The sequence below is a fragment of the Carcharhinus amblyrhynchos genome, chromosome 1, assembly GCF_965287045.1.
Source record: "Carcharhinus amblyrhynchos chromosome 1, sCarAmb.v2.hapA, whole genome shotgun sequence".
NCBI lineage: Eukaryota > Metazoa > Chordata > Chondrichthyes > Carcharhiniformes > Carcharhinidae > Carcharhinus > Carcharhinus amblyrhynchos.
The window spans coordinates 13,681,311-13,708,092 of NC_137324.1; the positions used below are offsets into that span (position 1 = coordinate 13,681,311).

Sequence of the window (26,782 nt, forward strand, 5' to 3'; positions counted from 1 at the left end):
TTGCTCTTTCCGGGGAATTGAAAAGTTTTTGGTTACTGCAATCTATTTCTAAAGTGAAAATAATCTGCCTTAGAAAAAAATTGTGGACGGAAAACATTTGCTTCCCCCCTTGCCCAGTTCAGACAAAAGGGGTTCTCACTTAGAAAAAAAACTACTTTAGACAATTGTTCAAAAGAGGAAGTACCTCAGAGTCCATGGACCATGAAAGTTTTGTGTAAATAAACATTCCAACTGCCTGTTTTAAACTAGCCTGGAGCTGCCAATCAAAAGGTTTGTAAAAATTAATGAAGTATGTAGTGATTGTATAAACAAACAGAGCTTGACGGATGCCGAGATCATCCGTAACGTAACTATAGCACCCTGATGTAGCGCGACACCACTATTTTTGCGATAACATTTTATGGACCCCAGCCATCGCGTTATAATGGGGCTGCACTGCATTGTTCATAGCTATTAAATTTGTTAAGTGTGTTTCTGGCTGATTTTCCTGGGTGTTTTATAGATAGTAAGTAGTTATTTATATGTATTTAACCATCATAAAAATGTCTGGAACATTGTTTGCTTGTCTTCACACTCCCTCACATCATACCAAATTGCAAGATACAGTTGAAAGCAGGCGTTCCAAATTTCCGTTCTGGGATTTGGAATACCCATGCGTTTAACATCAACAGAGTTCTTAGCGGCAAGATCCAACAAACTGCAAGGTAGTGTTAGGCAGCACAGTGACAGTGGTTAGCACTGCTGCCTCACAGCGCCAGGGACCTGGGTTTAATTCCAGTCTTGGGTCACTGCCTGTGTGGAGTTTGCACATTCTCCTTGTGTCTGCGTGGGTTTCCTCCGCATGCTCCGGTTTCCTCCCACACTCCAAAGATGTGCTGGTTATGTGGATTTGCTAAATTGCCCCTTGGTGTCCAAACATGTGTAGGTTAGGGGGTTTGGTGGGGTAAATATGAGGGGTTACAGGTACGGGGCATCGGGGGTGAGCCTGGGTGTGATGCTCTGTCGGAGAGTCGGTGCAGACTCGATGGGCCAACTGGCCTCCTTTTGTACTGTAGGGATTCTATGGAGTAAATTTCCCTGTACGCCTGCCATGGGAATCGTGGCAAGCGAGGGGCGGAACGTGGAAAGGCCAGTTGACCCCAGAGGGGATTTTCCAGTTTCGGGGTGCGCGTGGATGGAACAGCCCGCCCCATGACTATCCAGATAATCTGTTTTTAGTGATGAACATCAAAGGATAAATGTTGGACGGAACTCCAAGAAAAGTCATCTACCCACCTTCAAAATATGACATCTTTTACATGCACTTGAGCGGGCAGATCACTTGATATATCATCGAAAAGGTGGCATCTCTTCCAGTGCAGCATTCTTTCAGTGCAATACTTGGAGCTTTAGAATGTGCTCAAGTCCCTGGAGTGGGACCACAATTAGCGACAAGAGTACTTTTCATCGAGCTAGAATTAAACAACTTAGTCACTCCATTGAACACTTAAAGATAAAGACTTCCATGTTGTTTGTGTCCAGTCGTTGGGTTTGATTTGATTTGATTTGATTTATCATTGTCACATGTATTTGTATACAGTGAACAGTATTGTTTCTTGCGCACTATACAGACAAAGCATACCATACATAGCGAAGGAAAGGAGAAAGTGGAGAATGTAGTGTTACATTCATAGTGACGGCGTAGAGAAAGATCAACTTAACAAGGAGGTAGATCCACTGAGAAGTCTGTTGCAGCAGCGAAAAAGGTGGAAGAGAGAGTGTCCACGGTGTGTGGGGTCCTTGATTGTGCTGCCATCTTTTCTGAGGCAGCAGGAAGTATAGACTGTGTCAATGGATGGGAGGCTGGTTTGCGTGATGGACTGGGCTTTGTTGTGTCTTGTGGCCTTGGGCCAAGCAGGAGCCATACCAAGCTGTGATACAACCAAAAGGGATGCTTTCTCTGCTGCGTCTGTGGAACTTGGTGAGAGTTGTGGCAGACATACTAAATTTCCTTAGTCTCCTGAGAAAGAGAGGCATTGGTGGGCTTTGTTAAATATGGTGTCCACATGGATGAGTGAGTAAAACATTCAAATGATATTTGTCGTATGGTAAAGATTTTCTTTGTTCCATCTCCTTAGAGACCTGTTGACCCAGACCTACAGCGAATCCCACTACTTGGCAGATGGATCCATGCTAACGGAGGGACGGCACCATCTGGTGAGTCTTGAGATTAGCACAAGAATTACTTGGTACGTGTAGCACACAAACAGGCCATTCAGCCCTACTAGTCTATACCAGCATTACTGCTCCACAGCAACCTCCTCTCATTTGCGGGACATGGGCGTTGCTGCCAAGGCCAGCATTTATTGCCCATCCCTAGTTGCCCTTGAGAAGATGGTGGTGAGCTGCCTTCTTGAAATGGTTGTAGCAGTTTACACAGCTGAGTGGCTTGCGGGGCCATTTCAGAGGGTGGTTGAGAGTCAACCATATTGCTGTGCACCTGGACTCTGTGGAGTCTGCACATTCTCCCCATGTCTGCATGGGTTTCCTCCGGCTGCTTCGGTTTCCTCCCACCCTCCAAAGACGTGCAGATTAGGTTGAATGGCCACGCTAAATTGACCCTAGTGTCAAGGGGATTAGTAGGGTAAATGTGTGGGGTTACGGGGAGAGGGCCTGAGTGAGATTGTAGTCAGTGCAAACTCAATGGGCCGAATGGGTTCCTTCTGCACTGTAAGGATTCTATGAATCTAATTGCTGTATTCAATCCCCATGAGCTTTGCACATGCATTGATGGTGGTGATATATGATCGTGTTCATCTGCGATGCATCCCATGGTCGAATAGTTCAGTTCACACACACTGCTCAGAGTAGGCACTGGAGAATAACCAGTACCTTGAAGCAGAGCCATGGAGAAGCATGAATATCCTTCAGGAAAAAGAAATGGAAAAAATTAAATTTCCCAATGTAAAGCAAGCGTCGACATTGTGAGGGAGGGAAAAAGCATTAAAAGTTCTTGGGCAATCATTGTGCTAAATCAGACACTTGTCAATCTGTTTCAGAATCATTGCTGCTACACAGGTTTCGTTGAGGGTGTGGAAGATTCTTCAGTGTCTCTTTGCACCTGTCAGGGTCTCAGGTAGGAATTAAGAATTTCAGCCTCAAACCAAAGTCAATGAATAACCCACATGACGCGGTTCATTAAAACGTTCACAGTGATTTACTAGAATGGGGAATAAAGTAAAGTACAGCACAGAAACAGGCCCTTCGGCCCTCCAAGCCCAGCCAATCATGATGCCCTAACTAAACTATTAAAAAAACCTTCTGTTCTTGCTCGGCTCATATCCCTTTTGCTCCTCCCTATTCATGTACCCATCCAAATGCTTCTTAAATCTTGCTAATGTGCCTGCTTCCACCACTTCCTCTGCCAGCACATCCCAGGCACCCATTGCTCTCTGCGTGAAAAACTTTCCCTGCACATCTCCCTTAAACTTTCCCCTTCTCACCTTGAACCTGTGCCCCCTTGTAATTGACACTTCCACCTTGGGAAGAAGTCTCTATTCACCATGCCTATGCATCTCATAATTTTGTAGACCTCTATCAGGTCTCCCCTCAGTCTCCATCTTTCCAGTGAAAACAATCTGAGTTTATTCAGCCTCTCCTCATAGCCAACACCCTCGAGACCAGGCAACAACCTGGTGAACCTTCTTTACACGAATTGGCATTTTTGCCTCCAAGTCACAATTTCTCATTGGTTTTAGTCCTAGTCCCAGTCCAGCTGACGCTTCAGTGTGGCACTGAGGGAGTGCTGCACTAGCAGAGATGTGGTCTTTTGGATGATATATCAAAGCAAGGCCCCATCAACCGTCTCTCGAGTGGCTTTAGAAAATGATCTGCTTTTCAAGAAGAGCAGGCATGTGGACAGGATCTACAGGCATTTAGAGATGCAAGGACTGATCAGGGACAGTCAGCATGGCTTTGTGAGTGGAAAATCATGTCTTACAAATTTCATTGAGTTTTTTGAAAGGGTAACCATGAAGGTAGATGAGGGCAGTGCAGTTGATGTTGTCTACATGGACTTTAGCAAGGCCTTTGACAAGGTATCGCATGGTAGGATGTTGCATAAAGTTAAATCTCACGGGATCCAGGGTGAGGTATCTAAATGGATACAAAATTTAATTCTTGACAGAAGCCAGAGGGTGGTTGTAGAGAGTTATTTTTCAAACTGGAGGCCTGTGACCAGCAGTGTGCGTCAGGGATCAGTGTTGGGCCCAGTGTTATTTGTCATTTATATTAATGATTTGGATGAGAATATAGGGAGCATGGTAAGTAAGTTTGCAGATGACACAAAGATTGGTGGCATAGTGGATAGTAAAGAAAGTTATCTCCAATTGCAATGGGATCTTGATCAATTGGGCCAGTGGGCTGACGAATGGAAGATGGAGTTTAATTTAGACAAATGCGAGGTGTTGCATTTTGGTAGATTGAACCAGGGCAGGACTTACTCAGTTAATGTTAGGGCGTTAGAAAGAGTTACAGAACAAAGAGGTCTAGGGGTACATGTTCATAGCTCCTTGAAAGTGGAGTCACAGGTGGACAGAGTGGTGAATAAGGCATTCGGCATGCTTGGTTTCATTGATCAGAACGTTGAATACAGGAGTTGGGACATCTTGTTGAAGTTGTACAAGACATTGGTAAGGCCACACTTGGAATACTGTGTACAATTCTGGTCACCCTATTATAGAAAGGATATTATTGAACTAGAAAGAGTGCAGGAAAGATTTACTAAAATGCTACCGGACTTGATAGGTTGAGTTATAAGGAGAGGCTGAATAGACTGTGAAATTTTTCTCTGGAGCTTGGCAGGCTAAAGGGTGACCTTATAGAGGTCTATAAAATAATGAGGGCATAGACAAGGTAAATAGTCAATATCTTTTCCCAAAGGTGGGGGAGTCTAAAACTAGAGGGCATAGATTTATGGTGAGAGAGGAGAGAGACAAAAGTGTCGAGAGGGGCCATTTTTTCATACAGAGGATGGTGAGTGTCTGGAACAAGCTGCCAGAGGCAGTAGTAGAGGCGGGTACAATTTTATCTTTTAAAAAGCACTCACATAGTTACATGGGTATGATGGGTATAAAGGAATATGGGCCAAATGAGGGCAATTGGGATTAGCTTAGGGGTTTTAAAACAAAGGGCGGCATAGACAAGTTGGGCCGAAGGTCTTGTTTCCATGCGGTAAACCTCTTGTGACTCTATGAGTTGACTTCTCCCCAGTGTCCTGGTCAGAATTTCTTCCTCAACCAAATCCACTAAAGACAGCTTGTTTCGTTATTGTTGTGCTGTCTGTTTGTGGGATCTTGCTGTGTGCAAATTAGCTGCCGTTTTTCCTACATAATGAGAGTGACTGCATGGAAACATAGAATCCCTACAGTACAGAAGCAGGCAACTTGGCCCATCGAGTCTGCACTGATTCTCTCCAATAGATCATCTTACCCAGGCCGACTGCCGTAACCCCACGCATTTACACCACCGGACCTCCTAACCTACACACCCGGTGCACTGAGGAAGAATTTAGCATGGCCAATCCTCCCAACATGCACATCTTTGGACTGTGGGAGGAAACTGGAGCACCCAGAGGAAACGCATGCACGCACGGGCAGAACGTGCAGACTCCACACAGACAGTGACCCAGGCTGGGAATCGAACCCGGGTCCCTGGCGCTGTGAGGTAGCCATGCTAATCACTGTGCCACTGTGCCACCCACCGTGCGTGCCAGAAGTCATTCATTGGCTGTATCAGTAGGTGATGAAAATGTGATGATCTAGCTGCCAGTCTTTTCTTTCTGTTAATGTGGCATCTACTGACCTTCCTCAAAATTAAGTTTCCATCATTTTGAGAATCCCACGAATGCCTCTTTTTTGCAGTGGTTTCATTTCAATCGGAGATCGGGAGTATGCTGTCGATCCTGTAGGGGGCAGTCGCCACAACCACAGAGTGATCCAGTTGGGACGCACCCGCACAAAGAGGCACCTTCCCCTCTCCCCTGAGAAACACGTGGTGAGAAGTCAAGGCTAAGTTTTATTTTTAGGGGGATGGAATTGAAAAGCAGAGAAGCTTTGTTACGATAAAAGCAAAATTCCGTGGATGCTGGTAATCTGCAAAAGAAAAACAGAAAATGCTGGAAAAACTCAGCCGGTCTGGCAGCATCTGTGGAGAGAGAACCAGAACTAGTGTCTTTGAGTCAGTGTGATTCTTCAGAGCTAACGAGGGGGAGAACTGCTTCGGATCATAAACCGTGTAAGAGGGGGTGGAACAGGTCGGGAAAAGTAGAAGGTCGGTGATTGGTGGGAGCTAGGAGAGTTTGCAGCGAAGATGTGTGGATGGCATGGTGGCATTGTGGTTAGCACTGGTGCCTCACAGTGCCAGGGACCTGGGTTCAATTCCCAGATTGGGTCACTGTCCATGCAGAGTCTGCACGTTCTCCCCATATTTGCACGTGTTTCCTCTGGCAGTGTGAAGGACGATGGAAGGTGCTAATAGCAGCATAAAGATAAGATAGCAGAATGGGTAAATGGGAGAACAAGGGTCAGTGGTCAAGTGATGTTAAACTTATACAGAAACATGGTTAGACCACCTTTGTGGTGTAAAAAAAAATCCCTGGTGAGATACTGTACTGTGAGCAACTCCGGGCACCACACTAAAGGGCTGGGAAGGGAATCATGATATGGAGAGGCCGGTGTTGGACTGGGGTAAACATAGTAAGAAGTCTCACAACACCAGGTTAAAGTCCAACAGGCTTATTTGGTAGCAAAAGCCACTGGCTCCTTCGTCAGGTGAGTGGGAGTTCTATTCACAAACTGTTTGTAAACAAAACTGCCACTCACCTGACGAAGGGGCAGCAAGCGCTCCAAAAGCTAGTGGCTTTTACTACCAAATAAACCTGTTGGACTTTAACCTGGTGTTGTCAGACTTCTTACTGGGAAGGAAATAAAGATTAGATTTGTCAGAATAATGAGTCATCCATCAACATTAAATTACAAGGAGAGATTACAAAAACCAGGATTGTATCCTGAGGAATTTAGAAGTTTAAAAGGCGATTTGAGTGACGTTTCCTAGCTATTAAGGCAAACAGACAGACTAAATAGAGAGGAACTTTTCTGTTGTTTAAGACAGGTTCGGGAGGGCTGTCTAAACATTCGAGCCAGACGTAAGTGGCACAAGTTGGAAACATTACTCTGCAAATGGCAACTGATGGTAGACTCAGTTGTTAATTTTAAATCAGCAAATAAATTTCTGTAACAAAATGTGTTCAGAAATATGGGCCAAAGTTCACTGATCAACCATTATTGCACTGAATGGCAGAACAGGCTGAAGGGGCTAAATGGCCTCCTCCTGTTCCTCTGTTCTCATGAATAATTTTTGAAAGTGGCATGAGTGCTCTCAATCAGAGTGTTGAATTAGCTTCAGCCACCAGAAAGCTTGTATTCAAAATCTGGCTGAGGGTTTGAGTATTCAATCGAGGCAGACACACTGTGCGATCGCGAGGAAGTTCTCTCTTTAAAGTCAGAAGTTGAGAGATCTGATGTGTGCTCAGCTCTGTTTGCTTCAGGTCTGTGCAAAGACTTCATTTTAAGCTATTTCTGCCTATGCAACTAGCACTACTAACTTGACAACATGGACGTGGAGGCTCTGGAGAGAGTGCAGAGGAGGTTTACCAGGATGTTGCCTGGTATGGAGGGTCTCAGCTATGAGGAGAGATTGGGTAAACTGGAGTTGTTCTCCCTGGAAAGACGGAGAATGAGGGGAGACCTAATAGAGGTGTACAAAATTAAGTAGGGTGAACGGTGGGAAGCTTTTTCCCAGGTCGGAGGTGACGATCGCGAGGTGTCACAGGCTCAAGGTGAGAGGGGCGAGGTATAACTCCAATATCAGAGGGACGTTTTTTACACAGAGGGTGGTGGGGGCCTGGAATGCACTGCCAAGTAGGGTGGTGGAGGCGAACACGCTGGGATCGTTTAAGACTTACCTGGGTAGACACATGAGCAGACTGGGAATGGAGGGATACAAATGAATGGTCGAGCTGGACCAATGAGCGGCACAGGCTTGGAGGGCCGAAGGGCCTGTTTCCTGTTCTGTACTGTTCTTTGTTCTTAGTTTGACGTTTTAAACTGAGAAGGCGAAAGGTTAATTGAAAAATTGACTGCATTCTTGAAAGGCACACAATTCAGGCAAACAGGTTTGTCATAACAGCAGCCGCAAGGATTGTTTTCTAAGATGTAGATAGCCTGAGGAGAACATTGTTTGGACTTCAGCGTATTGTTTCAGTTTTGTTTTTGAGATCTTTTCAGTGCGTTCAATTTCAGTTCAGGGGCTGCCAATAAAAGGCAGTCTCCAAGTTTGCTCCTTCTTTTTGCTTCTGTCATGCTAATATTTTAAGTTCTGTTCAATTGAAGAAAACCATTCTAAAACTCACACCAAGTGCTGTCCCCTCGTCTATTCAAACGAATGAATGGACCCAGCAGAGTTAAACAGAGGCCCATCTATGGCACTGTAAAAGGGGCATGACACTACCTGGAGGAAAGCCAAATGTTATTGCAGCTAAAAAAGCACCATGGACAACAAATGAATTGGCTGTTTGTCTGGAATTACAAGCTCTTTTTAATTCATTCATGGAATGTAGGTGTCCCTGACTGGCCTAATATTTCTGCCCATCCCTAGTTGCCCTTCAACTGAGTAGCTTGCTAGGCCAAATCAGAGGGCAATCGAGAGTCAACCATGTGGCAGTGACTCTAGATTCACATATAGGCTAGGGGAGGCGATGGCCTTATGGTAGCATCGCTAAACCATTAATCCAGAAACTCTGCTAATGTTCTGGGGACCCGGGTTCAAATCCTGCCACTGTAGATGGTGGAATTTGAATTCAATAAAAATTATCTGGAACTTACTGATAACCACAAAACCATTGCCAATTGTCGGAATAGCTCACCTCGTTCGCTGACGTCCTTTAGGGAAGAAAATCTGCCATCCTTACCTGGTCTGGCCTACATGTGATTCCAGAGTCACAGCAACTGCCCTCCAAGTGCAACCAAAGATGGGTAATAAAGGCTGGCCAGACAGCAACACCCATGTCTGATGAATGAATAAAGAAACAGGGCAGACTTCCTTCCCAAAGGGCATTAGTGAACCAGATGATTTTTTAATGACAATCGACAATGGTCATCATTTGACTTTTAATTCAGATTTTTATTGAATTCAAATTTCACCGTCTACCATAATGGGATTTGAACTGGGGTGACCAGATTTTAGTGATCAGATAGGTTAGTTTCATGTTCAACACTAGGCATTTAATTGCAGATCTTCATTGAATCAGCCAGAATGGGATTTGAACTCAGGTCCCCAGAGCATCACCCAGGGTCTCTGGATTTCAAGTCTAGTGACAATACCACTACACCACCACCTGCCCTATAAATGTATGTGGCATGTTTTGGGATATCTCTGAGAGACATGATAAAGCATAAGTGCAGGCTATTCTTTCTTTGTGTAAGCAAGAGATTAATAGGGATAGGCACTCACCATTGTGTTCATTCTCTTCATCTTTCAGTCCCAGAATCGCAACACCAATCTCAGCATCGAGCTCTTCCTAGTGGCTGACCGAGAGGAGGTAATTTACTTTTCATTGAAATTGAGAAGGCCATTCAGCCCCTCTGCCTGGTTCTGTCATTCATCAGATAATGGAAAATCTATGCTCCAACTCCATATTCCTCAACAGTCATCCCCTCCACCTTCAAGGAGCTTTGTCCTGAGAACTGAATGGGTAAATGCAATGTCTGGTCATAGTATCCAAATGTACAGGTTTGGTTCCTGGTCTGAGTTCCCGAAATTTGACTTTAGCACCCCCTGGTTAGGGACTTTGCCGGGGTGGGGGAAGGACAAATCAGCCAAAGATTCTCATTCCAAATCACAGCCCAGTAACCTGGTGGCCAGCGGGCTGGACATTGTTGGATGCGAGGACCCTTCCCCACCTAATGAGAGAAGTAGCTTCCTCTCCAGATGAGCAGGTTGTGACTTGGGTGAGGTAGGAGAGATCTGTATGACACTATGGACTCAGGTGAGTCGTGATGAAGTAGCAGCGCTCCGAAAGCTCGTGCTTCCAAATAAACCTGTTGGACCTTAACCTGGTGTTGTGAGATTTCTTACAGAACTTACGCAGGCAGAGAGTTTGTAGGCCTACGTTATCATGAAAGATAATGAAACATATTTTGGTTGAGGATAGGACTGATCATAGAATCATAGAACCCCTACTGTGCAGAAGCAGGCCATTTGGCCCATCGAGTCTGCACTGACTCTCCAAAAGAGCATCTAACCCAAACTCTATCGCCAATAACCCCAGGTATTTACCCCACTAATTCCCCTAACAAAAACATCTTGAGACATTTATGGGGATGTACTCTGATCTCCTGCGAGGGGTAGGGAGCTTTGTTCTTTCAAAGTATATGTTGACTGCTTGATTACCGAGTTATTTGGGACCAGCTCAGTTAGCAGTGCTCTGACCTGTGTATCCAAATATTCTGGGTTCAAATCTTACTCCAAGACTTGTTGGTCACAGAAGGAGCGTGCATGTCAATCAGCCACAAAAATTCTTCCAATATTTAACTCGCGAGGGAAAAAAAAGTGCAAAGACACGCAAGCAATCTAACCATGAAATGGGTATGCAGGTTTCCCTACAGTTAATTATTAGTGTCACAAGTAGGCTTACATTAACACCGCAATGAAGTTACTGTGAAAATCCCCCAGCGCCACATTCCGGCACCTGTTTGGATACAGTGAGGGAGCATTTAGCTTGGACAATGCACTGAACCAGCACGTCTTTCGGACTGTGGGAGGAAACCGGCGCACCCAGAGGAAACCCACGCGGACACGGGGAGAACGTGCAGGCTCAGCATAGACAGTGACCCATGCCGGGAATCAAACCCGGGTCCCTGGCGCTGTGAGGCAGCAGTGCTAACCCCTGTGCTACAGCCGTGCCCAGGCATTCATGCCTTACTCCAAGACTTGTTGATCATGGAAGGAGGCTTTATGTGACTGAGAGCAGGTTGTTAATCAGCCACCAAAATTCATCCAATACTTAACGTTGGAGTTTAGAAGGCTGAGGGGGGATCTTATAGAGACATACAAGATAATGAAGGGCTGGATAGGGTAGAGGTAGAGAGATACTTTCCACTTAGAAAGGATAGCAGAACTAGAGGGCACAGCCTCAAAATAAGGGGGGGGGTGCAGGGTGCAGTTTAGAACAGAGTTGAGGAGGAACTTCTTCTCTCAGAGGGTGGTGAATCTCTGGAATTCTCTGCCCGTTGAAGTGGTGGAGGCTACCTCGTTGAATATGTTTAAGTCACGAGTAGATTCGATAAAGGAATTAAGGGTTATGGGGAGCAGGTGGGTAAGTGGAACTGATCCCCTTCAGATCAGCCATGATCTTATTGAATGGCGGGGCAGGCTCGAAAGGCTAAATGGCCTACTCCTGCTCCTACTTCTTATGGTCTTATGTTAACCGCACCAGCCTCAGAGGGAGGGGAAAAAAGAGCACAAAGAGATGCATGCAATCTAACCACAAAGTGACTGTACAGCTTTTCACTGCAGGTTGCCTTTGTGTACGTGCAGGAGCAAAAATGATTCCAGAGAGAGAGAATTGCAAGATATATGGTGAAAGGTTAGCAATGTAGGAGACTTCAGACAGGATTTTCCAGCTCTTCTTGCCATTGAGATCTTCCAGTCCTGCCAAAGTCAACTCTCGGTGACTGGTTCTCCCTGTGGTGGGTGGCTGAGGCATGCAAAAGACTGAAGGGACTGGAAGATCCCACTGAGGGCCAGCGGAGGGCCGCATACGCTGCGGGAAAATTAACCGCAACGGGACTGGAAAATCTCGACTCGTTGGGCTTATCGAGCTTGTTTTCTGCCAAAAAAGAAAGGATGTGGTTTTAAATTTGCCTGTGGAGGCAAATTCGAAAGGGTCTTTTAAGAGACTCCTGGATGAATAAATAGGACTTAATAGGATTGAAGGTTATAGGTGAGTCTAGTAGGTAGTGATGTGATCAGCGCAACTTGTGGGCCGAAGGGCCTGTTTGTCCTGTGGCTTTTCTATGTTTCTAAACCTCACAATGAGGCAATCCCTTCGAAGAAGGAGAGGAAGAAAAATGTAATGAAAATAAGAAGCTTTTGTTCAGTTTTCCGTAAATTTACTATTGACATTCCCAGTCATTGACAGTCTAACCACTCACTGTCATCTTGTTTTTCACAGTTTCTCCAAAACAAAGGAAACCTAAGAAGCACGCAGGAGCGGCTAATTACTCTCGCACATCATGTTAGTCAGGTAACAGGAACAATGCCTCCCTTGTTGAAAAGCCCCGGTGAAAAGTCAATGTGCATGCAACATTGAATCATAGAACAGGATTTTCCATCTGTACTCATGCCAGAACCAGAAAATCCCGCCCAAGATCAATGGATCTTTGCTACAATTCCTGTGGCACGTAGGACGGGAAAATTTTGCCCCACAGAATTCCAATAGTGCAGAAGGAGGCCATTCAGCCCACCGAGTCTGCACCAATTCTCTGACAGAGCATCTTACTCAGGCCCTCCGCCATTGCCCTATCCCTAGAGCCCAACACATTTCCCATCTATCTAACCTACACACCTTTAGACATTAAGGGTTAATTTAGCATGGCCAATCCACCTAACCTGCGCGTCGTTGGAGTGTGGGAGGAAACCATAGCACCCGGAGGAAACCCACACAGACACGGGGGGAATGTGCAAACTCCACACAGACAGTGACCCGAGGCCAGAATTGAACCCGGGTCCCTGGCGCTGTGAGGCAGCAATGCTAACCGCCGTGCTTCAGCGCCACCAGTACACGATTAAGAATAAATAACTCCAAACGGCCAACATTGGGTTTCAAAAGATTATGAGAGGAGCAATGGATTTAAGATGTTTGAGGTCCTGGAAAGGAATGGTTTAGCGTAGGAGACTGCCTGGTCTTGATTTCAGTACACTGAATGCAGGGAGAATGCTAAATTGGCTGGTCTCCTGAGAGCGAACAATGATCAGGGCATTACAACAAAACTGAGTAAGCTTCTGACATTTTCTCTGAGTTCTTATTTTCGTTACAAAAACAGTGCAATGGTTCACAGGGTTTGAAAGAATTTAACCCTCAGCAATAGGGCAATTGGACAGGGGTGTAATGAAACACACACCACCATCTCATGTCTCCAGCTCAAATTCAAGCTCGGTGCTCCCTCACTTTCTGTAATTACCAAGCTCTGCCACTGCAGGTCACTAGGCACTTAAAGTTTCTCGCCAGAATCCTTCACTCAGTAAAGCCATGGCAACCAGTTAACTCTGAAATATGTTGGGAAATAATCCTAAAAAAAGTCCTCCTATTCTGCAAAGGTGGTAAAGTTTTTGATCACAGGATGTGCATGGCCCTGGTAAAGACAGAAACATAAAGAACAGAAGCAGAAGTAGGCCATTCAGCCCTTCACACCTCCTGTCCCATTCATTTTGATTTGATTTGATTTGATTTATTGTTGTCAGACGTATTAGTCATTTTTATTGTCACATGTATTCACTGCATTCGGTGAAATGTATTGTTTCTTGCACTATGCCATTTTAATCATAGCTGATCATCAAATTCAATATCCTGATTCCCCCCTCCTTCTCTCCATATCTTTTGAGCCCTTTAGCCCCAAGAGCTATATCTAATTTCTTTTGGAAATCACACAATGTTTTGGCCCCAACTACATTCTGTGGGAGTGAATTTCACACATGCACCACCCTCTGGGTGAAGGAATTTCTCCTCACCTCAATTCTAAAAGGTTTACATAAGAACATAACATAAGAACATAAGAAATAGGAGCAGGAGTAGGCCATCTAGCCCTTCGAGCCTGCCCCGCCATTCAATAAGATCATGGCTGATCTGTCGTGTCTCAGTTCCACATTCCCGCCCTCTCCCCATAACCCTTAATCCCCTCGCTTATCAAAAACCCATCAACCCACGTCTTAAATATATTTAGCGAGGCAGCCTCCACCACTTCAACGGGCAGAGAATTCCAGAGATTACTCAGACCATGACCCCTGGTTCTGGACTCCCCCACCACTGGGAACATTCTTTCTGAATCTATCCTGTCTAACCCTGTTAGAATTTTATAGATCTCTATGAGATCCCCTCTCACTCTTCTAAACGCCAGTGAGTATAATCCGAACCAACTTAGTCCCTCCTCATATGACAGGAATTCTATGTCTAGAATTTAATGCCCCCCGCACCCACCTCCCCCACCACCCTTCACGTGCTGCATTCCCCCCCGCCCCCCCAATGATAAGATATTGGCAGATCTTCATCCTGAATTGCTGAATTCCTTATAGTGATGGTGCCCCTCATAGTTTGAAGAAGTAATATCCATGAACTTTTGGATTTAGACAGCCCACAGGGGAGACAGTAACATAGTGGTATTATCACTGGACAAGCAGTCCAGATGACCATGAAACCATTGTTAGAAAAACCCATCTGGTTCATTAATATCCCTTAGGGAAGGAAATCTTCTGTCCTTACCTGGTCTGGCCTACATGTGACTCCAGAGACACAGCAATGTGGTTGATTCTCAATTGCCCTCCAAGGGCAAACAGCGATGGGCAATAAATGCTGGCCCAGCCAGCAATGTCCGTGTCCCACGAATGAATAAAAAAATTGTCTTTGAAAACATTGGAGGACAGGAATGGAGAATTGAGTGAAGGAACGAGTGAAGGAGTGGGGAAGTGTGAAGGAGTGTGATGGGCATGGATACGTCATTGTTGATGGAATGAAGGGTAGTAGCGACGGAAAGCCTGGGTGAGGAATTCTGAGGGAGATTTACAGGTTCTAAGCCTGTTGCTGGGATTCTGTGTCTTTCAGATCTATCGTAGGGAGTTAAATATCCAGATTTTTCTCGTTGGCATAGAAATCTGGACAACTGAAAACAAGGTTAGCTCCAGCCAGGATACCTCAAACGCCCTACTAAACTTCATGAAATGGAGAAGCAAAGAACTTGTGCCGAGGAAGCACCATGATAATGCCCAACTTATCAGGTGAAATGTTTATTTATTTGGCTTGCATTAACACTGCAATGAAGTTACTAGAAAGTGCGCAGTCGCCACACTCCTCAATTATCGAGGGTGGAAATTTTCCAGACCATCCTGTCGCTGCGATTGTTCAGTTCCACTGAAAGCCAGTGGCTGGTTCATCACATCCTTTGTGGCAAGTCCCACCAGAGTGGTGTCAGACACTCCCAGCTGTGGTATATATGCCACACAGAAATAACTGGTGTCTACACACCAAATGAATCTCCTCCCTTTCCTTCTGTCTCACCCGAGCTTCACATCTCACAGAATCCCTATAGGCCATTTGGTCCATCCAGCCTGCACCGACTCTCCAACAGAGCACCTCAACCAGGTCCTAGCCCCATAAACCCACGTATTACCCCACGTAATCCCTCCAATTGGGACACTAAAGGTCAATTTAGCACACCCAATCCGTACATAACCTATACATCTTTGGACTGTGGGAGGAAACCGGAGCACCCAGAGGAAACCCACGCAGACACGGGGATAATGTGCAAACTCCACACAGTCAGTGACTGGAATTGAACCCTAGGGTACCTGGCATGGTGAGGCAGCAGTGCAAACCACTGTACCACCATGCTGCCCAGTGCCACCATCCTAAGAAACAGGAGCATCCCATATTGCCTTCTTGAAACTGCTCCATCGTTCAACAAGATCGTGCATAGGATTACATAGGATAAATAGCACAGAAACTGGCCATTTGGCCCAACCAATCCTTTCTGGTATTTATGTTCCACTCGAGCCTCCACCCACCTTACCTCATCTAAATCAATCACCTTAACCCTCAATACCCTTCTCTCTCATTTACCTATCCTGCTTCCCCTTAAACACTCCCAAACTATTTGCTTCAATCATTCCCTGTTTAACAAGCTCCACATTCTTCTCCCTCTTTGTGTAAGGAATTTTCACCTGAATTCCCGATTGGATTTGTTGGTATCCTGGCTGGCACTAACCACAAGAGGAAACATTCCCTTTGATCTTATAACTCAACTTCACTTCTGTATCTCATCCCCACAACCCTTGACTCTCTTCATCTCCCACAGTCCTCAGCAGAAACATGGAAGCTTGAAGCAGGAATAGGCCGTTCAGCCCTTCGAGCCTGCTCCACCATTCTTTTTGATCATGGCTGATCACCGAATTCAATATCCTGATCCCTCTTCCATATCCCTTGATCTCTCTTTAGCCCCAAGAGCTATATCTAATTTCTTCTTGAAATCAGATAACGTTTTGGCCTCAACTACTTTCTGTGGTGGTGGATTCCACACATTCACCACACTCTGGGTGGAGAAATTTCTTCTAACCTCAGTTCTGAAAGTTTTATCCCTTATCCTCAAACTATGACCCCTAGTTCTGGACTACCCCACCATTCATCCTTTCTGAATCCACTCTGTTTAACCCTGTTAGAATTGTATAAGTTCCCGCACTTGATGCCCGTTTCTCTTTCTCCTTAAGTTACTGTGGGAGAGGAGAGCGTGAGATTATTTGTAAACCTGCAAGCATTTTCACAGTAAAAGTTACAATGCTTTTTGTATTGACATAGTAATTATCGATGTGATGTTTTTGGACTGTTCAGTGATGTACCACTGAGGGGGGCTGTTGCTTTGCCATGAAGATAGGTTGGCAGCTGTGGGTATGCGTCCTTGGTACGAGTCCCATGGTTGCTGATAAAATGAGATATCGACATTTCCAATGCTATTTAGAGGAGGTGTCTTGCTGCCAATGCTGCTTTACATCAAACTTTGTTCTTTGCTTCTTCACTAAACCACTTTTCCCTTTATTCATTGTTCCTCCAGTGGTGTGCCTTTTCAAAAGTCATTAGGCGAAGCATATCTAAATGATATGTGCTCGAAGGACAGAAGTGGAGGAGTTGTCAAGGTATTTTGTTCTGGCAATTCTTTTGGATGAGGTTTGGTGTTCTTTGCGGTGAATGTTGATGAATGGGGCACCTTGTGTCTGACACATCGAGGTCTGACGTAGCTCAGGTCCAATCATTCATTGACACCTCGAATACATGGAGCACTGGATTACACTGAGACCTTTTCACACAGCGAGTGGTTCAGATCTGGAATGCACTGCCTGGAACTGTGTTGGAGGCAGGTTCAATCAATGCATTCAAGTAGGCATTATCTTACTTGAATAGAAGTACGGCACGGTGGCACACCCATTAGCACTGCTGCCTCACAGCACAAGGGATCCAGGTTCAGTTCCTGCCTCGGGTGATTGTCTGGAGTTTGCTTTTCCCCTCGTGTATGCATGGCTTTCCTCCCACAGTGCAAAGATGTGAAGGTTATGTTGATTGGCATGCTAAATTGCCCCTTAGTGCCTCAAGTTGTGCAGGTAAGGGGGTTAGTGTGGTAAGTATGTGACATTATGGGATATGGTTTAAACTTGATTTATTATTGTCACAAGTAGGCTTACATTAACACTGCAATGAAGTTATTGTGAGAATCCCTGAGTTGCCACACTCCGGCACCTGCTCGGGTACACTGAGGGAGAATTTAGCATGGCCAATGCACCTAACCTCTTTCAGACTGTAGGAGGAAACCTACACAGACAGGGAGAGAACGTGCAGACTCCATACAGACAGTGACCCAAGCTGGGAATCGAACCTGGGTGCTGTGAGGCAGCACACTGTGGGCCTTGGAATAGTGTAGATTGGTTTCACAGGTCGGCACTATATCAGGGCCTGTACTGCGCCGTAATGTTCTATGTTCTCTGGGTGGAATGCTCTGTTGAAGACCCAATGGGTCAAACGACCTCCTTCTGCACTGTAGGGATTCTATGAATAATGTCATAGGGGTACAGGGGAATGGCACAAAGTCATCGCGCTATTTTGGAGAGTCAGGGCAGACACATGAGTCAAATGGTCTCCTTTGCTGTAATAATTCTGTGATTCATGGACATAGCAAAGTACGGATGAGGTAAAGTGTGATTCGAATAAAGTGCAAACCAGTTACAACCTGAAGCAGATAAATTGTGGATCTGACAAAATGCGGATCAGCTACAATCAGAATCATATAAAGTAGGGATCAGATCTTTGCGTGGATCAGCTAATGCATAAAATAATATGTATCAGACAATGATAGATGGAGATAAAAGCAAAACTGTGCAGACACTGTAATCTGAAACAAAAACAGAAAATGCTGGAAAATCTCAGCAGGAACCTCAGAGCAAGACAAAAGGCCATCCAAACTTGAAATGTTGGCTCTACTTTCTTCCCACAGATGCTGTCAGACCCAATGAGAGATGTAGCATGAGTCAGTTAAAGCATTGGCTTGAGATGGTACATAGAAGCCACAGATACATTACAAAGCTCTCATCATCAATGCCCCTATATACAAGGGTCAGAAGTAACACAGCTGAACTATTACATTGGTTAGATGTAGGATTGCATTAAGCATGGATTAGAGGTAGCTGCAGATCTCTTAACCTCCCTTTAGCAATCTATCCAAACACTAATATTAGGAGACTGTGACACTTTCCGATTCACACACCTGCTAATTCCATGGTTTCTCTCACTATGGGATTGCTAAATCATTGAATCATAGAATCCCTACAGTGCAGAAGGAGACCATTCAGCCTATCATAACTGAGTCAACCACAATCCCACCTAGGCCCTGTTCCCATAACCACACATATTTACCCTGCTAATCCCCTTGGCACCAGGGTCAATTTAGCATGGCCAATCAACCTAACCCACACATCTGTGGACTTTGGAAAGAAACCAGAACACATTTTCCCCACTCCAGCACGGGGAGAATGTGTAAACTCCACCAAAGATGGCGACCCGAGGCTGGAATTGAACCTGTGTCTCTGGTGCTGTGAGGCAGCAGTGCTAACCACTGTGCCACCGTGTCGCCTATCTAGCAGGGTTACAGCCAGTTTTGTGCTAATCTGTGTTGCCTCAGGGAACCGGATGGAGACAATGAAACAGACACCACAGGAAGGGAAATAATGTACCTGTTAGTCGAGTATGGTGTGTAAGCATGATCCAGTTTGATTACTGCACTGGTTCGGGGAAGGCTGATAGAAATCTAATTCAGATTTGACTAAACGATGAATGGGAGGCTATCACTAGACTGTTTCCTCTGTTTGGGGTGTCTGTTGCAAGATTAGTTTAAAATCATCAGTGAGGAAGGTCTCGAGATTGGATAAAAGAAGTTTATTTGCACAGAGGACCACTGAAAGCAGGATTAGGCTACTGAGTTGGACGATCAGCCATGATCGTGAGGAATAGCGGAGCAGGCTCGAAGGGCCAAATGGCCTGCTCCTGCTCCTATCTTCTATGTTTCTATGTTACTTCTTTCTCTAGCACTATCCAGCACTCTCACTTCATGTGTCGTCATAGAAACCCTACAGTGCCAGAAAGAGGCCAACTGGCCCATTGAGTTTGCACCAACCACAATCCCACCCAAGCCCTACCCCATATCCCTACACATTTACCCACTAATCCCTCTAACCTACGCATCTCAGGACACTAAGGATCAATTTCAGCATGGCCAATCAACCTAACCCGCACATCTTTGGACTGTGGGAGGAAACACACACAGACACGAGGAAACTCCACACAGACAATGACCCAAGCCGGGAATTGAATCCAGGTCCCTGGAAAATGTCCTATTTCTCTTTCTCCCATAACTGGTGCTCACCTTCTTGCCCATTTAGTTAAACCTTCTGCACCCGACTAATCAATTTGTTTTTGATTGCTTGAGTAAAGACTAGGCTGAATGCTTCTTTGCATAATATAAACCTCAAGGCTTCTGTAGATGGAATGCAGAGTACGTAAAGCTTATGCCAAGATGTAGAACTTGCTTTACACTTCACGAGGTGCCGTACTAATAATTGCCTTTTCCTGTTGTGTTTGCACTTGCAGGATACTTGGGCCAGCACCAGAGAAGTGGCTAAATATATTGCTCATGAGATCGGTCACAATCTGGGAATGCATCATGACACACACACTTGTCACTGCCCTGTCACCTCTGGGAAGTGCTTACTGGCAACATCAACCACGTAAGGACAATTAACATTTCCCTCATTCTGTGCAGTGAGCTTTTAAAGGTCCCTCTGAAAAATATGAATTAAAAATTGTATCCTTGGTAACAATTGTATATAAATTAGTCAGGGTCATTTTAGCATTGGCTGATTGGTGGTATCAAATAATGAGCCCATTTATGAATCACACCTTATTTTCATTTACATTGAGCACCACTGACTATCAGTCAGAGTTAACAAAGAGCAAAGAAACTTACAGCGCAGGAACAGGCCCTTCGGCCCTCCAAGCCTGCACCAACCATGCTGCCTGACTGAACTAAAACCCCCTACCCTTCCAGGGACCATATCCCACTATTCCCATCCTATTCATGTATTTGTCCAGACACCCCAAAGAACAAAGAAGAAGAATCCCTACAGTGCAGAAGGAGGCCATTTGGCACATTGAGTCTTCACCGAATCTCTGACAGAGTCCTTACCGAGGCTCTCTCCCCTATCCTATCCCTGTGACTTCAACATTTACCATGGCTAATTTATCTAACCTACACGTCTTGAGACACTACGGGGCAATTTAGCTTGGCCAATCTACCTAACCTGCACGTCTTTTGGACTGTGGGAGGAAACAGGAGCACCCAGGGGAAACCCACGCAGACACGGGGAGAATGTGCAAACTCCACACAGGCAGTGACCCAAGGCTGGAATTGAACCTGGGTCCCTGGCACTGTGAGGCAGCGGTGCTAACCATTGTGCTACCGTGCCATTCAAATGGCCCCCATTACCTGGGGAAATTTGTGTTCATGTGTCATTTTTGTCAGCCTGTTGAGAAGCCTCAAAGCACAGATCATAGGATCCCTGCAGTGCAGGAGGATTGCAGTGCAGTGCATTTATCCCATCAAGTCTACACCAACTCTGGGTAAATATGAGGGGTTATGGGAATAGGGCCTGGGTGGGATAGTGGTCAGTGCAGACTTGATGGGCCAAATGGCCACCTTCTGCACCGTACGGATTCTGTGTTAACTTTCTCTGCTCTCACAAGAAGCATCCTGGTTTCTCCAATCTGTCCAGATCTTCATCCCCGGTACTTTCCTCTGAACCCTTCCAAAAATGACAAAAAAAAATGGAAGTGCATTCGTTGAATGCCTCAGTTTTCCTCATGTAATATTCTCTCTTCAAAAATGTGCTATATTTTGTGCAGGTGGATGATAAACCCAGTATTCAGCAGTTGCAGTAAAACATCCCTGGATTGGTTCTTGAATCATGGTGACATCAGCTGTTTACTGGACCAACCAGGTTTCTCCATGGTGAGTGGAAGACGTCTTTTTTTTAAATCCATTTGTGGGTCATGGGCATCCCTGGCTGGCCCAGCATTTACTGCCCGTCCCTAATCATCCTTGAACTCAGTGGCTTGCTAGATCATTCCAAAGGGCAGTTTTGTGGGATGTGGGTGTCAGTAATAAAGCCAGCATTTGCTCTCCAACGCCAGTAGCTCTTGAACTGGGTGGCTTGCTGGCCAATTTCAGAGTCAACAGCATTGTTGAGGATCCAGACTCACATGTAGGCCAGACCGTGTAAGAAGAGCAGGTTTCCTTCCCTCAAGGATGTTAGTGAACCAGATGGGTTTTTCCAGCAATCGACAATGGTTTCACGGTCATCAGTGGATTCCGAATTCCAGTTTTTTTTATTGAATTCAAATTCCACCATCTGCCATGTTGGGATTCGAACCCAGATCCCTGAAACATTAGCTGAATTTCTGAATAATACCACTCCGCCATTGCCTTCCCTAAAGTCTGAGGTTGGTTCGTCAGTAATAAAAGCCTCCATGCGGAGAACTTGCTTATTTGACCAGACAAGGAATTGGGAAATAGTTTCTGGGATCGGATTATCCAAAGACCGTTGGGGATGGGACTGTAAATGGACCGGCCCTGGTTTGGCTATGCTGCCGTGCTCCGGAACCACACAGGAGAAGGCCGGGTCAGGGTGGAGGCAACAGACGGCCAGGAAAGGTTTGTGATGTGACTTCTCCGTCACAGTTGCAATCTTCCAGTTGACAGGCAGGGTCAAAATACAGCCAGCAAGAGGAGCTGACCTCCTGGCGGGAGCTGATGGCCGAGTGCTTTAATCGTTAGACTATTAATCCAGAAATTCAGCTAATGTTCTGAGGGCCTGGGTTCGAATCCCGCCACAGCAGGTGGTGGAATTTGAATTCAATAAAAAAAATCTGGAACTAAGAATCTACTGATGACCATGAAACCATTGTGAGGAAAAACTATCTGGTTCACTGATGTTCTTTAGGGAAGGAAATCTGCCATCCTTACCTAGTCTGGCCTACATGTGATTCCAGAGCCACAGCAATGTGGCTGACTCTCCACTGCCCTCTATGGGCAAGGACGGATGGGCAATAACTGCTGACCAGCCAGCAAAGCCCACAAATGAATTCAAAAAAACCCTTTCATTCCAGAAATATTCTTTTGTATTCATTCATGGGATATGAGCGTCACTGGCTTCCCATCCCTAACTGCTCTCCATTTCAGAGGGTATTGAGAGTCAACCACATCACTGGCTCTGGCATCATATGTGGGCCAGACCAGATAAGAATGGTCTGAACCAGTTATTATACCAGATAGGTTTTTGCAACGGTTGACAATGGTTACATAGTCATCAGTAGATCCTAATTCCATATTTTTATTGAATTCAAATTTCACCTCCTGCTGTTGGTGGGATTTGAACCGAGGTCCCGAAAGTGTTAACCGAAAGTGTTAAATTAAAAGCGGAGGCGTTTAGAGTAGCTAAGAGTAGTGGGCGAGAGGAGGATTGGGAGAGGTTTAAATGTCAACAAAGATTGATAAAGAAGGGTAGGAGAAACTATGAAGCTGGGCTAGCGCTTAATATAAAAAAGGATAGCAAGAGTTTTTATAAATATATAAAAAGGAAGAGGCTGGCTAGGGTGAACGTTGGACCCTTAGAGGATGAGAAGGGGGACTTAGTGGTAGGGGATGGGGAAATGGCTGAAGTCTTGAATAACTTATTTGTTTCGGTCTTCACGGAGGAGGACGTGAATAATTTGCCGGATGTTAGAGATGGAAAGGTGGTAGGACTGGAGGGTCTCGATGACATTACTGTTACTAGAGAGGTGGTGCTCGACAGACTGGAGGGGCTGATTGTGGACAAGTCCCCAGGACTGGATGGAATGCATCCGAGGGTCCGGAAAGAAATGGCGGAGGTGATAGTGGATGCCTTGGTGGTTATTTTCCAGACGTCGCTGGATTCCGAGGAAGTGCCGGAAGATTGGAAAACGGCTAATGTTACGCCGTTGTTTAAGAAGGGTGCCAGGCAAAAGGCGGGGAATTATAGGCTGGTTAGTTTAACGTCTGTTGTAGGTAAAATGTTAGAATCCATCATCAAGGAGGAAATTGCGAGGCATCTTGAGGGGAACTGCTTGATAGAGCAGACGCAGCACGGTTTCGTTAAAGGGAAGTCGTGTCTGACAAATTTACTGGAGTTCTATGAGGATGTGTCTAGGGCGGTGGATAGAGGAGAGCTGGTGGGTGTGGTCTTTCTTGATTTTCAGAAGGCGTTTGACAAGGTACCTCACAAGAGGTTATTGCAGAAGGTCAGGGGGCATGGAGTTGGGGGTAGGGTGTTAGCGTGGATCGAGGACTGGTTGTCAAATAGGAGGCAGAGAGTGGGGGTCAATGGGTGCTATTCGGATTGACGGATGGTGACTAGTGGAGTGCCCTAGGGGTCGGTGCTGGGGCCTCAGCTATTTACCATTTATATAGATGATCTGGAGGAGGGAACCGAGTGCAGGGTGTCGAAATTTGCTGATGACACCAAAATTGGTGGAAAGGCAAATTGTGCGGAGGGTGGTGAGAGTCTACAGAAGGATCTAGATAGGCTGGGCGAATGGGCCAGGAAATGGCAAATGGAATTTAATGTTGGCAAGTGCGAGGTGGTCCACTTTGATAGGAATAATGGTAGGAAGGATTATTACTTACGTGGAGAAAAACTGCAGCAGGCGACGGTGCAGAGGGACCTCGGGGTCCTTGTGTATGAATCGCAAAAACCCAGCTTGCAGGTGCAGCAGGTGGTCAGGAAGGCGAATGGGATGCTGGCCTTCATCGCGAGGGGGATTGAATATAAAAGTAGGGAGGTCTTGCTGCGGCTGTATAGGGCATTGGTGAGGCCGCAGCTGGAGTACTGTGTGCAGTTTTGGGCGCCGTACTTACGCAAGGATATTTTGACCTTGGAGGGAGTGCAGAGGAGGTTTACTAGGCTGATGCCGGAGTTGAGGGGGTTGAGCTATGAGGAGAGGCTGAATAAATTAGGCTTGTACTCGTTAGAGTTTAGAAGAATGAGGGGAGATCTCATTGAGACGTATAAGATGATGAATGGGATGGATAGGATAGAGGTGGAGAGACTCTTCCCGCTCAGGAAGGATAGTAGGACTAGGGGGCACAGCCTCAAGATAAAAGGGGGGCGGTTTAGAACAGAGTTGAGGAGGAACTTCTTCACTCAAAGGGTGGTGAATCTCTGGAATTCTCTGCCCGTTAAAGTGGTGGAGGCTGCCTCGCTAAATATTTTTAAGACGCGGGTTGATGGGTTTTTGATAAGCGAGGGGATTAAGGGTTATGGGGAGAGGGCGGGAAAGTGGAACTGAGCCACGACAGATCAGCCATGATCTTATTGAATGGCGGGGCAGGCTCGAAGGGCTAGTTGGCCTACTCCTGCTCCTATTTCTTATGTTCTTATGTCCCCAGATCTTGTTCTGGCCCTCTGGGCGAGTGACAATACCACAATGCCATCGTGTCCCCTGAGTGCACCTTCCAATACAATTAAATCCCTCCTTAAACAAAGAGACTGAACCTGTACGTAGTAGTTGCAATCTCACCAATTCTCTCTATAGCTGGAATGAGACTCCGTCTTTTTATGCTCCATCCTCCTAGCAATAAAGGACAACATTTCAATAGCTTTTCTAATTACTCAGTGTACCTGCATGCTAACTTTTGTGATTCATGTGTAAGGACACTGAGATCCCAGTTTAACAGAATTCTGCAGTCTCTTCATGTAAATAATATTCTGCTTTTCTATTCATTCCGCCGACTGTCAACCCATATTCTCCCACATCACATTCCGTCTGCTAAATTTTTGACTATTCACTTGATTTAACTATTATCCCTTTGCAGACTCATCGGGTGAGATTTTCTGTCTGAGCCCCTACCCCAAACCCCCAGCCCCCACCACAACCCCACCCCGTAGTGTTTTGCGGCAGTGAAGGTGGCCCACCATTAGCCGACAGTTGGATCTTCCAGTCCTGCTGCTGTCAACAAACAAAGAACAAAGAAAAGTACAGCACAGGAACAGGCCCTTCAGCCCTCCAAACCCATGCCCATCATGATGCCCAAACTAAGTTATGAAAAAAACCTTCCGCCCTTACTCGGTCCGTATCCGCCTATTCCACCGCCCTATTCATGTACCCGTCCAGATGCCTCTTAGATGTTGCTAATGTGCCTGCTTCCACCACTCCTCTGGCAGCGCGTTCCAGGCACCCATCACTCTCTGTGTGAAAAGCTTTCCCCGCACATCTCCCTCAAACTTATCCCCTCTCACCTTGAACCTGTGCCCCTCTGTAATTGATACTTGCACCATGGGACTATGCACCCTACCTATGCCTCACAATTTCATAGACCTCTAGCAGGGGTAGCAAGGTGGCATACTGGTTAGCATTGTTACCTCACAGTGCTGGAGACCAGAGTTCGATTCCCGCTTGGGTCTCTGTCTGTGTGGAGTTTCCACATTCTCCGTCTGCATAAGTCTCCTCTGGGTATTTTAGTTTCCTCCCACAGCCCAAAAGATGTGCTGATTAGATGAATTGACCTCTTCAGGTGTCGGAGTGTAGTGACTAGGGGAATTTCACACTACCTTCATTGCAGTGTTAATGAGCCTAATAAATAAACTTTCTTTTACTTTAATGGTCTCCCCTCAGCCTCTGTCTTTCCAGTGAAAACAACCCTAACTTATTCAACCTCTCCTCATAGCCAACATCCTCGAGACCAAACAACATCCTGGTGAACCGTCTTTGCACTCTGTCCAAAGCTTCCATATCCTTCTGGTAGTGTGGTGAGCAGAACTGCGTGCAGTACTCCAATTGAGGCCTAACCAAGGTTTTATATTGCTGCAACATGATTTGCCAATGGGTCAACAAGTTTAATCATTGATCACACCTTCCACCGCTGGGGAACCTGTGGCAGAGGAGTAGTCATCGGTGGAACCACAAGATCCCACCAGCAGGAAGAGTCAGGAAGTTTTGGCCTTTGTATCCTCCTCACAATTTGCCTGTTTATCTATCTATCTTTATATTTAATTATAGAATCACACAGTGCAAAAGAGGCCCTTTGGCCCATCAAGCCTGCACCAACACATTAGAAACACCTGAACTCCCACCTAATCCCATTTACCGGCACTTGGCCCATAGCCCTGAATGTTACGATGTGCCAAGTGCTCAACCACATATTTTTTAAAGGCTGTGAGACAACCCACCTCCCCCACCCTCTCAGGCAGCGCACTCCAGACAGTCACCACCCTCTGGGTAAAACGTTTTTTCCTCCTATCCCCCTAAACCTCCCGCCCCTCACTTTGAACCTTTGTCCCCTCGTGACTGACCCTTTCACTAAGG

General features: G+C 45.8%; 1 protein-coding gene across 2 annotated transcripts in view; it reads left to right on the plus strand.

Moving 5' to 3' along the window:
• The window catches only part of LOC145346458 (disintegrin and metalloproteinase domain-containing protein 12-like), a 49,777-nt gene that overhangs the window by 16,497 nt on the left and 6,498 nt on the right, over positions 1-26,782 (plus strand). For both annotated transcript variants that reach the window (XM_080193867.1, XM_080193780.1), the window contains exons 4-11: positions 2,118-2,196; positions 3,039-3,115; positions 5,901-6,033; positions 9,578-9,637; positions 12,272-12,343; positions 14,915-15,087; positions 16,914-16,995; positions 19,994-20,130. In XM_080193867.1, the coding sequence (XP_080049993.1) occupies positions 2,118-2,196; positions 3,039-3,115; positions 5,901-6,033; positions 9,578-9,637; positions 12,272-12,343; positions 14,915-15,087; positions 16,914-16,995; positions 19,994-20,130 (813 nt within the window). The remainder of the gene's footprint in view (positions 1-2,117; positions 2,197-3,038; positions 3,116-5,900; positions 6,034-9,577; positions 9,638-12,271; positions 12,344-14,914; positions 15,088-16,913; positions 16,996-19,993; positions 20,131-26,782) is intronic.